The following is a 15,932-nucleotide window of genomic DNA, read 5'->3' as shown; positions in this document are numbered from 1 at the left end:
AAAAAAAGGAATGAATTAATTAACTTGAAGAATGCTCCATGATTGAAGGTGAATTATGTTCAACTCATAGGATCATTTTAAGATTTCATTAATGTCTGTTTTTATGAAGGCGGTTGGTTATGTTTTTTAAGAGCGCCTTAGTGTGGTCAAACTTTTAACTTTATGTTCGTACTGTAAGGCATAGTAGATACTAAAGAGTGAAAAGGTTCAAACCAAAGCAAAATCAGACTGTAACATGATGCTTCGAGAGAGATTTTAAAGAAGTACTATGTTTGGTAAAAATAAAAAGCTGGAACTTCATGAGGTGCTAAACACTGACAAGTAATATATAAATGAATAAAACCATTCCTGTAAAAGTACAACGGCCACATGTATTTGGGAGTTATCTCAATACATGGTTATGAACCAATGCCAAGTACAGCTGCAAGACCAGCACATTACAATGTTTTATAATTGTATGTATTTGATCAATACGATAATGAGGTCTTAATTTAGGGAAGTGTAAAAGAATGTATTTAAACAATGCACTATGTGTACATACACACAAATCAAATTATTTTATATTGGTGATGCTTAATTAATAATTTCTACAGACAAACTGTATTATAATATACACATTTGATACAGTAGGCAAAAGTGGTTCCTGTATTTATTAACTGTGGAGAACAAAAAAAGATGCAAATAAAGAGCAAACAGTGCTTTTGCAAACATAATTCTAGTTAATGATACTGTGCAGTCTGTGAATGAACTATTGTTAGTATGTGGCCCAATCACTGTAAGCACTCACATGTTGGGCATCAAAGAATGTTGAAATGTGTTTAATTGGAATAAAGTTAGTGTATATATATTAACTGTGCCATTTTCTTAAAAAGTTCTGTTCATAATTGTAATACACAAATTAAATAAATCTTTGTATTTTATATTAGGGGAACTGGAAAAAATATACTTTGGTGCAGAAAATTCAATAGTTTGCGCACTCACCAATCTGGATCCTAAAGGTACAGACTTTATTTGGTATGATTAAATAACTTTGCAAGTTTGCTGTTCTTTTATTAAAATGTATATCTTTCTGAGTTCAATTTACTTTTTTTAAATAATTTTTTTATTGATTTTGTGGAGGAATTTGGGCTCTTTGTGGAGGCGTTTGTCTAAAGTAAATTGCACGCACTAGCAAGCACTAAGAAACTAAATAAGCAATGTGTATATGGATGCAACCATAGTCCATTTGTTCATGAACCACATATATGGCTCATACACATATGGATATGGATAGATTCATTAATTGTTAAATGCACAATGTGTGTTTGTGTGTGTGTGCATGCATGTGTGTCCATGTGTGTGTGGGCCAAATACATGGTCGAAACAGTCAGGCATGTTGAAAACTGCCATGGCTTGCCTAAACATCACTATGCGTGGCATGCCGGTGAGAAGTATGTCTGGGAAGGCAGGTGGCTCATATGAGCCGACTCGCCTCGGCAGCACCTGTGCTTCCATTCACATACAAAAGAGGCAAATGATGGTTATGTTATTATAACTCTAGTTCTATTGCTTTAGGCATAGCCGTAGGCTTTGCCTTATGGGCTTATATATATATATATATATATATATATATATATATATATATATATATATATATATTATACAACGTTGAAATGCAGGTGGAAAACCTACATATCTTGTTTTCCTTATTTCTTGCTCAAGGGCCAAAGAGAGTGGTTATGAGTCATTTTAGACATTTTAATCTTTACATCAGTTGAAAAGATTTGTTGAAAAGACTTGTTCACTTAAGTCGCACAGTTCCAGAATTCCAGAATTTTCCAGAATGAGTCAACAAGCTTATCCGAGCAGTTCATATCAGATCCCTGCTTTGACTAACAGCTTGTGTAGCATAGGCAGTTGGTAAATTCACAAACATGGATACCTTTTTTTAAGCCCATAAGGACAAGCATAGACGGCGTAGCCTACATGAACTAGAACAGCCGTTCGCATTGGCGCCCTCTCCGAATTTGAATGATCGACGTCGCCCAGTGTCCGCCCCTAATACGGAGCGGCTCTGCTGACTGGTTGTGAGCTCCTGGATCAGACCCGGGCCTGTGTGCTTTCACTTCCTGCGTTATAGCGCTAACTTTGCCGTACGTAGTCAGGACACCGATACACATTTACCTTCTAATTTACGACAACATATCGGTGAGTATATATAATATACCCATATAGTACTATATGCCCATAGTCCTTACCGTGAAGGAGTGTGTGTCGTCGTGTGTCGTCACATAGTAGTGATTTGTGGACAAACTTCGTGTCGCTCCGTTTGTTTACCCGTCTTTCGTATCAGCATAGCGGTACAATCGTTGTTTTATCGTCGCATCACTTGGCTAAATGAATGTCATTTTTGTTTGACTTCCACCTTGGCGGAGAGTCGTGTCAAGATGCGTGCTGGCTTCGTGTTGTTAAGTCTAAAAATAGAAAATACTCAAAGCTCCTTATCGTTTGCATGAAGTCGTTTTGTACAATTGTGCTCAATGCAAATGAGCGAGCAACACGTGGCTCAGTCACGTCAATGTATTGATGTTGTGTATGCAACACAAAAAGAGAAAGGCGTCATGTGTCACAAGTGAGGTTTCTATTAGGTCTGTCATCCAGATGGCTGAGACGAAAGGGGCGGAGCGCACTTCGAAAGGGGCGGGGCGCACTTCACTTTCATCTGCGAGATGGATTCAATAGTTAGAGGCTGTCCCCGAAAACCACAACAAAGTGTGTATGCATTGTGTGCGATGATATGACGTGCATGCTTAATCACATATTTCAGAATGTTTTGTTGTTGAAGCACTTCTCATTGGAGTTTCTGGGCAAAACAACTCTTGGAGGCTGCGGAATGTCGTGGTAGGGGGAAATGAGTCACTCAGGAAATCGTACTGGTTGGCTCATAGTTTCCCTCTCCCGTGAAATGATGTCTGCTGTCCGTTGTGCAAGCACTCCTTCCCTGCCCATTTCATTGCAGCCTTACAGCTGACACTACTTTAGTCGTTCTTCTTCAAATATTGTTATGTCTGATTGAGACATTACATGTACAAGAACTTCATTGGCCTGGTTATGTTGAAACACAGGGGGACAACCTCCATATCTGGTTTTCTGTATTTCTTGCTCAAGGGCAAAAGAGATGGCAGTTGTGAGTCTTTTCAGACATTTGAATATTTACAACTGTTGAAAATACTTGTTCACTAAGTCGCTCAGACAGTGACATTTCAGGATTTTCCAGAATGAGTCAACAAGGATATATGAGCAGTTCATATCAGATCCCTGCTATGACTAAGAGCCTGTGTAGTATAGCCAGTAAATTCACAAACATGGTACCATCTTTATTCAATAGGCTACATGGACTGTTGGAGCCTTGAAAAAAAACCCTTCTGAGAAATTCTTCTCAAAATGAACTTGGGTCAAAGAGTCCAATGCTCAATAAGTCAAAAGGGACTTTTCCCTTTCAATGAACGAATCAAATATCTTTCGCTTTTCACAACCATACATTAAATTGCAGCACTTTGAACTTTTGGAAAACCAAAGATTCAATGATGGCCTTGCAGACTCGGTGGGAGAATTAGTTTCTTCTTAAAAAAAAAGAAGCATTTTAACCTTTCAAACATCACTAAATGTTTCGGAATTGAATGAGTGAAATAGCAGCATTGAATGAGTGTGGCATTGATTTGATTCTTTAGTTAACCACTGTCTCTGAATCTTAATCCAGAATTTAGCTGCTATGTAGCACCATAAAATAGTAGGCTTCTTCCCACTATGGGATGCATGGTGATACATAAATTATACTCTGATTTCACCTAGACAAAGCTGTATTTTTCCCTAAATGCCACTTTTCCAGTATTGGCAGTTCACTGGCTTTCAATACAAATGGATATCTAGGGTTGATACAAACGTGCACCCCAGATACTCTGGTCCTGCCAAACTAGCTGTAGTGATGGGCACAGTTACCTGATTAACTTAAACCCGCTTTGATTTAGAAATTGGTGTCATCAGAAAATATAGAATTTGAATGCAAATGCCTACCCCAACTATGAGTATGGTTTCCCTGTCCGTTGTGCATGAGGCCAATCCATTATACTCCTGCATGGGTTACTAATATCCTCCAGTTTATGTCTGGAAAAGAGTGGTTGCTTCCTTGTTGAAACAACAATCCAAAATACATTTTACCGTGCTGGCCACACTGTGCTCTCTACAACCTATTGTTGCCTGTTATGTCAGGCAGGTCACATGACCCAAAAAGAACAGCATGAGTTCCAGGAGAGCCTGCAGGCCGCCCTGACCTGGATGCGGGCTGCCCAGGAGAGCCTCCGTGTCAACGACAACACCCAGGGTCCCCGGGATGCCTTGGAGGCAAGGCTTAGGGAAACGGAGGTGAATGCACACACACGCACACACACACATACATACATACATACATACATACATACATACATACATACATACATACATACATACATACATACATACATACATACATACTAGGGGTGGGAATCTCTTGGCACCTTACGGTTCGATTCCGATTCAGAGGTCAACGATTTGATTATGAAACGATTATCGATGCATCTCGATTCAACAATTTTTTAATGTACATTTCCATGTACACCCCTAATACATTCCAATTCCATTTCCCACCCCTAATACATACATACATACATACATACATACATACATACATACATGAATAAACACGCATGCATACACACACACACACACACACACACACACACACACACACACACACACACACACACACACACACACACACACACACACACACACACACACACACACGCGCAAATTAATAAACACACAAATTAATAAACACACATTCATTAAAAACACATGCATAAACACCCTGGCCCTTATTAATGCCCTTATTAATGCCCTTATTAAAGTATTAATGAAGTCACATTTTGTCAAAAGAATTTTACCTTTTTAGGAAACCATAATTCTACTTGTGGCTGTTGGCACTGTTCTTTCAGGAAGTTATACCTGAGGTGATGAAATTGCTGCCAATTGTTCCTTATCTGTCTCTGAGGGGCTCTCCCTCACCGCCTGTAACTGTACTCCAGCTCAGAGTCGATTATAGCAGCATCTCAATTTAGTGATGCTGTGAATACTTTTATTAGTGGCTTTTTTGGGGTTCATTTTAGCATTGATTTTTGTACTCTGAGCAGCTTCAGTACAGATTACACCTAATAGCGATGAATTATAGATGGTCTTTGCTGCATAAGGAGAGACGCAACGTCGTGCTTCTTCTGAGGGCCTTTAAATTGAAGGAGTTGCGGCACAGTATTAACTTTAGCACTGCAAGATTCAGCAATGAATTTCTGTTTGAAAAAAGGTGAAATTTCTTCTTTTCTCGAGGACGGTTGCAATTTAAGATTAATTGATTAATTAATAATAATGATTATGATTACTCTTGATATATGTGGTCTATTTGTTAATTTAGCAAAATGTACACTTCACCTTGATTACTTCAGTAGCTTTAAAGTGAAGGTCAATGTATGTCAGATGCACTCTATAATTCAAAAGGCTAGAATACAACATCCCTAGAAAATGCACTTAGTTTAGCAGCGATACTAAACAATAACCTTATCCTCGTTAACTAAGTTAATTCATTTCAGAGATGGCAGAAGGTCCCGTTTTATTGGTTGGCCAAGGAACAATTGGATGGTTTCTTGGTCAGTGCAGGATAAGAAGTTCAGCATTTTAAACGTTTTTTTTAATCAAGTTGCTTGATCCTGAGTGTGTGGAACGGAGACGCATGCGGCGTCTGAGACACAGACATTATCGCAGCAAAGGTTATAATGCGCTCTGGCACATGGATGGGTATGATAAACTAAAGCCATTCGGCATTGCATTGTGTGGATGGAGGCCTACACAACAAACAACGACCCAAAAGTCATAGCAGACTACTACATTTAATCCACTGCTCTCTTGGGTGGACGCCTGGAGCGACTGCGCGCTGACTGGGACATGTTGACTTTATTCTCGAAATGTCGAGATTTATCTCGACATGATATTTCATGGTATTTCAACTTTATTTACATTAATCTTGTCATGGTAAAAAAAAAAAATCATCATGCGTATCCCTAATATGCCGTCGTAGAATGTAGCAGGCAGTTTTTTTCGTATTTGTGAAATTTCTTTTTTTTTGTGTGTGTGTCCCGACACGGCCATGAGCTGTGGGCTTTAGTTGGTAAATGTGGCTAATTATGCTGCTTAACTAGTGAATGTTTTTGATTACCCAGTGTCGCGCTGTACGCTGTGTATGTGGCAGTGTGAGTATTCTCAATACTCCCATGCACAACACAGATCATGTATTGTCCCTTAACGCTTCCTCGCTCACTTCATCTAGAAAATCCACGGCTGCGAGCACAATGGACGTGTTTTGGTTGACATGGTGCTGGTGGCGGCTGAAAATCTCCTCCAGACCAGCGACGAGAACCTGAGGGGCGACACCAATGCTAAACTCAAAGACCTCAAGGCCCAGTGGGAGGAGACAAGCACCTACATCATCCACTGTCACAGGTGTGCTTATGTTGCGCTCATATGCAAACGATGTGTGAATCAGCTCTGTGAAAAACCCAGGCCATGTGTTGATCAAGGTCTCAACATTAAATAACAATGTAAATGTTGGTAATGGTAATGGTATCAGCCTATTCTGTACCAAATATGTACTATATATTTGATCTATTATTGGTATAAATATAAAATAATCAAATAACAACTTTTTTTAAAACTCAACACATTTTTGTAAAAGTATGTAATTTGTATGTGCTTGGCAAGCTTGCGGTTTGTTTTTAGTTATCAACGGGGGGTGCACCAAAAAACATCTTCCCAGCCTTTTGTGGATTTTGTTCAAACTGTGTACGTCTGTTGAGTGCTTCCCAGTTCATAGAGGCGTGAGACTTTCAGAATTAAAGAAGAAAATACATAAGGTTGCTCTGTCCACTCTTTTTGGCATTGAAACTGTCCGACCTGAACTAGCGTAGCTGGCTGGTTGGTGTGAATGGCCGTGGTTTTGGGAGTGTCGCTAATACGACTCTTGCAAACAAAGAGAGATACGGCTGTCCAGCATTTTTTAGCTCATAGAACATATCAGTAATAGGATTGATTAATTTTATTGATTTCATTATTTAAAAGACTATCGCTCAGCATTGACTACAGATATGCCCAGGTTATCCTTTAACTAGGAGCAAATTTAAATGTTGCACAATACATGCAATACAATGTTTTCAATACATTTTTGTATGTCTTTTTTCATACATATATATTTTCTTTTTTACCCACGTCCGCCTCACACCGACCACATTTGCAACGCGCCGACGATTTGCCGCCGTGCAGCCGCATCGAGTGGGTGTGGCTCCACTGGAGCGAGTACCTGAAGGCCCACGAGGGGTTCGAGGTGTGGCTGGCCCGGCTGGGCGCGCGGCTGGGGGCCCACGTGGAGCTGCAGCTGGGCGCCCGGGAGAAGCTGTGGCAGGCGGACCACCAGCAGGTGGTGCTGAGCGACGTGTGCGACCAGGCCCCGCTGCTGGAGCGGCTGCTGGACGAGGCGGCGGTGCTGCACGGGCGCACCCAGGATCCCAGCGTGGACCCCACCGCCCAGGAGGGGCTGCGGCAGGCCTACAGCGACGTCCGCGATACCGCCCGGGTGAGGCGCCGGGTGGGCTGCGGGGTGTTTGGTGGGAGCGTGTGCGTGTGCGTGTGTGATGCATTACTGTATCTGTCTGTGTGCGTGATAAAATATATATTTTTTCCGAGTCTAGAATCTGCCTTTATTCTAATAGTTTAAAGTGTAAGTGAACCCCCTATTTGAGTTAATCCTCGAACACTAACAATACTAAGAAGGAGACAAAATAAAATGAGGGCCATTTACATTTCTCAGAAGGAGACAATTCTCAGAAGGAGGGAGGGGGGGTGAAGTGTTATCCCCATGGTTACGACCTACGCCTATGTGGGTTGCAGGCGTGGGTCGATATATATTTTATTAAGCCAGGGCCGTCTTTGTATATGGGGTGTCATAATGAGCGAGGTTGTATATTAAATTTTCCATGGCAATAAAGCTGTTTTAAATTAAGTTTGTGAGTGGGTGAGAGAGCGAGAGCGGGGATCTTGTGTGTGAGTGCCGGCTACATTGCTTTGAGGTTTGTATTTTGGCCCCTGCCCTTATTCAGAAATTATTTGGAAATGTTTAACGCTTGAATTGCAACTTGTCAATAACTAGTTTGTAAATTGCTTTCATGCAGTAGTCCTTGTTCTGAATGCATGAGCTCCCCGAGCTATAATGGAAGGAGTGGGCTTTGGGCGGCGTTGGGCTTTGTTTTGTTCTTGTTCCAGTCCAAAGCAGTTTGGGTTCACCCATTATTTTGTACCTTTTTGGACTTTTGTAAATCTTTAAACACAAACTTGGCCTATCTTCATAACCAACTTGTTGGCTAACCTCAGGACCAACTTGTACTTGACCCAACTCTCTGACGTCTTTGTGGACACGGGAATCTGGGCCTCTTTGGTGAAGGCGTGGTGGAAAGAAGGTCAGAGATGGTAGATAGAGGAGGTGCACGAACAATGTCTCTGTAACCAAAAAAGGGGTAGCGGTAGTCCTGGGCGATATGGCTAAAAGACATATCAAGATATAACTTGATCATATTGATGGATATCGATAACTATTGATAATTTGAATTACCTAAAAAGACTAGGAATTACCATGCTGGTGTTAAACACTTGTTTAACACTTAATATGACCTTCCACGGTTCTTCATTGATAAATACTCCACTGTCGATACAACAATGAAAAACACAAATATTGTAAAGTAAGGAAAGTATGGATTCGTGTTTGTGTAACAAACCCAGCTGCTAGATTCGGTGGTCCAATCTCTTATCGATATATATTGGGCATGTTTTGTATTGATATCGATCAAAAGTCTATCACGTTATGATAAATTATTGTTTTATTGCCCAGGCCTAGGTAGCAGTAACTTTAAGTGTTCTGTAAACGACTACTGTTATGTAATGTGAAGTGCTTTGTTCTAACTTGGCCGCACTGGAAGCCTCTGGTCTTTTGATAGAGGATGGATCTTATTTGCTCTGCTCAAGCGAGCTGCTGAGTAGGTAATGTCAAGTGTCTGCCTTCATCCTGGCCAGATGAATCCAAGGAGTTCAAAGCACCTCCTCGACGATTCGCTTACTGGTTTTGAAACCATTGTTTCCCACCCAGGGACTTGTAAAGTTATCAATCCATTTTATTGTATTGTTTCTGAAGCATTGTCTTGGCTCATTTTGTAAAATGGAGCCGTACTGAAGTGATACTATAATTTAAAAAAATATGTAAATGATGGTCAACAATTCCTTCATTGTTTCCTTGCCATATTTTGGCATTTCGATTTCGATTTCATGTTGGAACACTGGCACAATAGCATTTTGGATTCAAGTTGTGTAAGGCTTGACGCTACTACACATGGTGTGTGTGAAGCGTATAAGCATTTATTTGCTAGTTCCCTTTTTCTCTTGTACCGTTGAGCACAACATCCTCAACCGACCTGCTGTGTGCTCACATTGGGGAGGGGAAGGGGATGCAGACAAATGAAAACCATACCATTAATTATCGGTGCATCTATAATCAGATCCATACAGCGCACCTTAGGAGATCCGAGGTGATGTGTTTACTAAATGCGCGACAATGTCATCAACAAGTCTGGTTGCATTCTATTTTTAATGAGCGGCTTTGTTAAAACTGGGAAACGAGATACAAGGTTGCAATGACATACAATCCATTAATGTACTCTAAATAAGTAAAAGGACCGCAAGCAATGGATGACATACCCACACACGGGAAGTGTGCTATTAATGTGTATGTGGGGCCCTGTTTGAACAACGTGTCATTATTAAGGGTCTGACGTGCAGACCAGTGGGTTTAATAACCGCCGTCTCCATTTCTGCTGGAATCAAAGACTTTATTTTTGGGTTTTCTCCCAACAAAACATTGTGGCAAATATTGACAGAACACATTTATTTTGCAGCATAATGTATGCATGTTTGGTCGTCAATCTCACCCACATCATGTGTAAGCCAACACAGATGTAGAGCCTTATTCATGGCATTTGCCCTTATCAACTGTCACGATGACTATGTGCGATGCATGTGTCATTCACGTGGTACTTGAAAATGTCAGACATTTTCCCACCAGCTCCCATGAATCGCTCACCATCGTCTGTATCTTGTGGGTAAACTCACTTCATTAGGGGTTCTCATTTATCCATTCTATCTGAGCTTGTTGTGAATCAAGGCTGTGCTACTGGTATTTCATCACAGTAGTGTTGGCAGTGATGGTAAGCAGCAAGCTATTTGTCTTATTTTATTGTGCAGATTGCATTGCATGGTGGTGTATTGTTAACCCATTTTGAGTTAGTTAGTTTCTACTTTCTATTAGTTTTTCTCTAATGTAGTACATTGAATCCCTTCCACCATTTATGTAAATGAAATACTTTTAAAACCAGTGGTAAATTATTTAACATGTATGACCATACCCTTTCAAAAGGAATGCCATTAGACTGGCTTTAAATTTTCCTAGAGGATTTCCTTGGAACATTTCTAATTGCAGTGCAGGAATGTGTAATACTTGTCCTTCATTAAACAAGATTTGCCTTTCACAAAGTGCACACACCTCCCTACTGAGAATGACAAACTTCGTACAGAAATCTGATCCCTTGTCATTCCGACAACTGTATTAATGAAGCATTTGAAACTCAGAAAATCGCTTTAAATGATTCACATCCCAGTCCATTCCTCACTGACACAGCTACAGCGGTTAACTATTCTGGCCATCTCCTCCGTCTTTGGGGAATGGAGCATGCTGAGCCACGAAGCCTAAGCCATTTACCGTTTCACCACCAGACACAATGGTGCTCCAGGTCTCTGTGGTTTGTAATCCCTCAATTCGAGGACATCACAAATGCTGATTGTCTAAGGCAGTTGGCCCCGGACCATTACACAAATTGTTGGTCTCTGGACAAGCACTCCTCCAAATCAGGAAAACCTCAGCAGCTACAACACTGCCTCTTATGATTATCTGCATTGTTATTGTTTGCACGTAGAGGAATATAAGATGGAAGGATTGGGACCAACCAACTCCATCACCAACCACACCCCAAAAGTCTCCATTATTTTGTCCAAAGAAAGTGCAACATTCTTTTATTCCTATTCCTTTAAGCCCAGTTATGGATGTTGGAAGATATAGTGCACATAAATCTAGTGTGTCTAAATATCCTGCTATTTTCCATAATGCACTGAATCATATCTTTTCTTTTTTGTAACTGCAAAAGACGCATCCATAAAATAATGATGCAAAACAAACAAATGAAAGTGTAATAATGCAGCATAGTGACTTATGTGCTGTGGTTCAGGAGCGGCTCGACCTGCTGCAGAAGATGGCTGAGGAGCATCAGATGTATCTGGGCTGCGTTCACAAGTTCCAGAGCATGCTGCTGGCCAAGACCAAAGAGCTCACAGAGCTTCTGGAGCAGGACGACTCGGCCGAAAACAGGTTCCAAGCCTTACAGGTGAGCCACAATAACCATTGCAAGAATGGCCAAATATTTGGCATTTAACTTTCAGTATTTACGCTCCGATATGTGGAAATCAATCGCTGCCCCTGCTGTGGCCAGAACGATATTCATCACGACACGCAAACCTCAATATCTGCTTGTTCTCATAAGGGCGCCGTTGCAGAGTGGACTTTTTTAAAATGCAAGCACCGGAAACCTTTTCATGGTATTGTCCTTTAGTATATGCTACACCTGAACACCCTCGGCACCCGGGTGCGGCACCCTCCTAAGATGGCACAATTTGATTGGTTCGCTATCTCGGGATATTTGGCAATATCCCATGATTGAGATCTCAAACTCGGGATATTATTTTCGTCGCGTGACGGTCGTCTCATCACGCTAATAAAAACAAATAAACCGCTAATAAAAACAAATAAATCCTGGCAAAAAGTGTTATCTTGTTTATTTTTGGAGTGTTCACGTGTAGTATATACTAAAACAGTTATTCACCTCAGGCTCCGTGAATAGTGGGGCATACCCCCCTGGACCTTAATAATTGTTTATTAAACATTGGTATCGTACCTCCTCCCTCCCCTCAGGTGCTGCACAGCAGCGTGGCTGGGGAGGAGATGAACCTGCAGCACGTGGAGGGTGTGGCGAAGGCGGTGCAGAGCCACACCTCCCCAGCGGGGGCCCAGCAGGTGGCCCGTGAGGCCCTGGATCTGCGGCAGGACTGGCTGCGGCTGCTGCAGGACCTGCAGGAGGCGGACGAGACACTGCGCTCGGGCCTGGACGCCCACAGCCAGTACCTGGGCCGCCAGCAGCGCCTGGGCCAGGACATCCACCGGCTGCAGCTGCTGCTCCAGGGCCTGGGCCGGGAGCTGGAGGAGGGCCGCGGGGGGCCCGGCGCCGCAGGGGACGGGGCCGACCGCAGCGAGGAACAGCTGGTGGGCCGCTGGAAGAAATACACGGTGGGTCCAGGGCAGGGGTTCCGTTTTGTCGGGCAGTGGGGGGGTTGTCCCACAAGGTGGACTGTCTCTGGATTTAGAATTAAGCATTTACTCATTTCGGTTCTTAACCGTTGATTTTGTATACCGTTTGTATTTCTTGTATTTAGTTTCAAATTCAATTTTGTATCTCTCGGAAAATAGCCGAGGTCCGGACCTTGTGCCGCTTTTCCACCGCCAGTACCAGCTCGACTCGACTCGACTCGCCACGCCTTTTTTGCGTTTCCATTGGCAAAAAAAGTGGTACCGGGTACTTTTTTTTAGTACTACCTCCATCGAGGTTCCAAGCGAGCGGAGTAGGTACATTTGTGTGACGTAAACAGGCTGCTGGTAACTGGTGATTGGCCAGCGGCTGTAAATGGGAATAATCACTCAAGGTTAAGTTGTGTCCGGCGTTCATAGGTTGATTTTTAAGGGAAAAACAGCACTTCCCCTTGCTCCCCTAAGTATTGGGACACCCTACCCCTTCACAGGAACGCGCAAAATCTAGGGTTAGGGCTCAAATCCAGGGGAAGGGGAAGAATTGGGACAGGGCCATAGTCTAGGGGTCGGAGGGAGTTGGACTCCAGGCCCAACCAATCTGGGTTCACACTCCAATGTCCAAAGTCCACTTGTGGCCTCCCTGAGAAAGATGCCCTTGACCTCTGGCTCATTATTCATGAGATGTGTCTCATAAGGTCCCTATAAGGGTCCGCTTTGGGTAAAAGCGGCTGCTAAATTACTAAATATGCGCCGGCACTGTTTATATTTAAATGCATGGTCGGGTGAAAGACTCAAAACGGGATATTTTCTCCTGCTCGCTTGCCTCTTTAGGATTACAAAATAACCCCTTCAACAAATGTGAGAGCCATCTTTGTGTCTTCAGCTATCTAATTGCAGCCGTTCTCTAGTGTCGAGGATTGCTGTTATTAAAAGAAAAAAAATAATGATCTGCATGTAAAACTTGCTGTATACGCGCTTTGCTCTCTCCCCTGGCGGGAATGCACCTGAACCAGTCATCAGCTCTTTCTCTTCAGGAGGAAGATCCACGAAATCCTCTGCGGGGGAAATGTTATCTTTGTCCTCTTACTCCTCTTCCTCCTAATGGTTTTTCATAGACAACTATATACTACTGTATATGTATGACTATTGTTTTTGTTTCAGTAGATATTTTTCCCATCTTCTTTTCTGTTGTTTTTTGCCCCTTTAACCTTACCCAAACATCCCTGTTGTGCAGAATGCAGAATTATTGATGTGTTGCTCCTTACTCCTCCTTTCTGTTTACCCCTTTATCCTACCTGCACTGGACTAATCTGATGTGTTGTTATTCAAACTGCCTCCTCCCCCAGTATCCCATCCCTCCTCTCCCCGCCAACCTTTTACGGCCCACTGTTTTGAAATCCCCCTGAAGGGGGTTAGAAAACTAAACCCACTTGACTTATGACTATAACTTTCTAATTCCTTTGTGATTTACTACGTGCCTAAATGCAACACCTGCGAAGCAAAGCTGTAGCACAAGATTTGTGGTTACTCTGAATGTGGCGTTGGCAAAACATTGTGTGTGTGTGTGTGTCTGTGTGTGTGTTGAGGAGGGTTTGGAGCCAGTGTTTCCGTACCCTCGACACATACTGTAAGGTGTCCGTCAGATATGCAGGGCTTGGCACTATAGTCAGGGCCGATAATGTCAAATTAAAAAATGCCAGGTTTGACTTTCTGTCGCACAGCAGCAGAGACGGTGAACTTCGCTATGCTCAAGATAGGCTGCTGCCTGCCATCGGCCACACGTTTTGCACCAACAAATACATTTTAAGGTTGTACAGAGTCGACAGTCGTATCCAAATGACATCACAGAAACAACTCTTTTTATTGGTGTTTGACATAATACAGTTAATACAAACGGTATTGACAAAGAATAGAGGAATGTAAACATTGTGTAGACAAATACAAACGTACAAAATTTTTATATACAAATAAAATTATATATATATATATATATATATATATATATATAAAAACACCCAGAAAACAGATTCTTCATGGTGCAAAATAATTGCTGTTAACGCTACAGAGTAATATTGGGTTGTCAAAAAAGCAAGTTAAAAGGAAAATAACACAAACAACAGCACAATAACCACCAGCCGGCAACCCTGCTTAGTTTTGTCTGAAACCATTCCTTCGTGCTGCTGAGGGATGTAATTACAGAGTGTGAAGAGCTCTGTCTCCCACTGACACACTCACACCCAGCGGACCGCCACCTCACGCCAGGCCGCTCCTCCATCCCTGCCCTCCGCACCCCCTCCCTCCCTCAGCCACCACCCAGTCACAGGCACAGCTTCCCCACTGCCAATAAGGTCTGACCACCGATGACAGAGAAATCACACGTATCCATGTCGAGAGAGAGAGAGAGAGAGAGAGAGAGAGAGAGAGAGAGAGAGAGAGAGAGAGAGAGAGAGAGAGAGAGAGAGAGAGAGAGAGAGAGAGAGAGAGAGAGAGAGAGAGAGAGAGAGAGAGAGAGAGAGAGAGAGAGAGAGAGAGAGAGAGAGAGAGAGAGAGAGAATGATCATGATCGATCTCCACCCACACTGACTATAAGAGACACACTGTGACCTGAGATGTCATGTGTGGAAATGAGAAGCAACAGAGATATTGAGAGGGACAGCTAGAGCAAGGGAGAGAGAGAGATCTCCACACTGACTATAAGAGACACTGCAACCTGAGATGTCAGGTGTGGAAATGAGAAACAAAAACAACTTTCCTGAGCACAGAATCCACCGCCATGAAAATGTACAAAGACAGGGCATGTATCTAGTGAGCCGGGATGGGTTTTCTTTCTGGATGTCATTCTTCAGAATGCGCATTCCTTTGTTCATTCCTTTGTTTAAATGTTTGTTTTATACATTTTTCAATGTACAAAATAACCAAAACATTTGCTTGAAAGGACAAAGACTGGAATGGAAGAGGAGCTGAATCAAATAAAGAAGAATTCATTAACACCCTCCCCCATATTACAAGGGTCTTAGACAAGAAAATAAATGTCAAATAATAATAAGAACATGACACTACAAAAGAGCTGTGTGTTTTTTGGTTACTATATGTGACCAAGTAAGATGGAATTAAATCAAACATTACAGGCACATCAGGTGAATGATGCATATTAAATGCATGGTTATCAGACGTGAATTTCTCAACTGAACCTTGCAATGTGCATCGCAGTTGTGTGTAATTTAAGATGAAACATTACACCACACGGCCATTGATCAAATTAAGGAGATTAAGTGCTTTTCCAGTTACACAGAATCACAGTTACAGTGTTCCAACACTGTAGCAAATGCTATTGGCTTTTGTTTATAATTAGAAAAGAACCACT

At 42.2% G+C, this 15,932-nt stretch overlaps 1 protein-coding gene across 4 annotated transcripts in view; it reads left to right on the top strand.

Moving 5' to 3' along the window:
• Positions 1-2,080: 2,080 nt before the first annotated feature.
• Positions 2,081-15,932, top strand: part of syne3 (spectrin repeat containing, nuclear envelope family member 3) — a 55,008-nt gene continuing 41,156 nt past the window's right edge. For 3 of the 4 annotated variants that reach the window (XM_084482087.1, XM_084482086.1, XM_084482084.1), the window contains exons 1-6: positions 2,081-2,187; positions 4,249-4,401; positions 6,392-6,564; positions 7,381-7,690; positions 11,439-11,594; positions 12,179-12,550. In XM_084482087.1, the coding sequence (XP_084338213.1) occupies positions 4,258-4,401; positions 6,392-6,564; positions 7,381-7,690; positions 11,439-11,594; positions 12,179-12,550 (1,155 nt within the window). In that variant the 5' untranslated portion in view covers positions 2,081-2,187; positions 4,249-4,257. Of the gene's footprint in view, positions 2,188-2,627; positions 2,752-4,248; positions 4,402-6,391; positions 6,565-7,380; positions 7,691-11,438; positions 11,595-12,178; positions 12,551-15,932 lie in introns of all 4 variants that reach the window. The other variant, XM_084482085.1, reaches the window with a different exon arrangement.

This window comes from Micromesistius poutassou (assembly GCF_964030765.1).
Source record: "Micromesistius poutassou genome assembly, chromosome: 17".
In the NCBI taxonomy this organism is placed as follows: Eukaryota; Metazoa; Chordata; class Actinopteri; order Gadiformes; family Gadidae; genus Micromesistius; species Micromesistius poutassou.
Note: the sequence above shows the minus strand (reverse complement) of the source record. Positions and strands in the feature narration are given on the sequence as shown.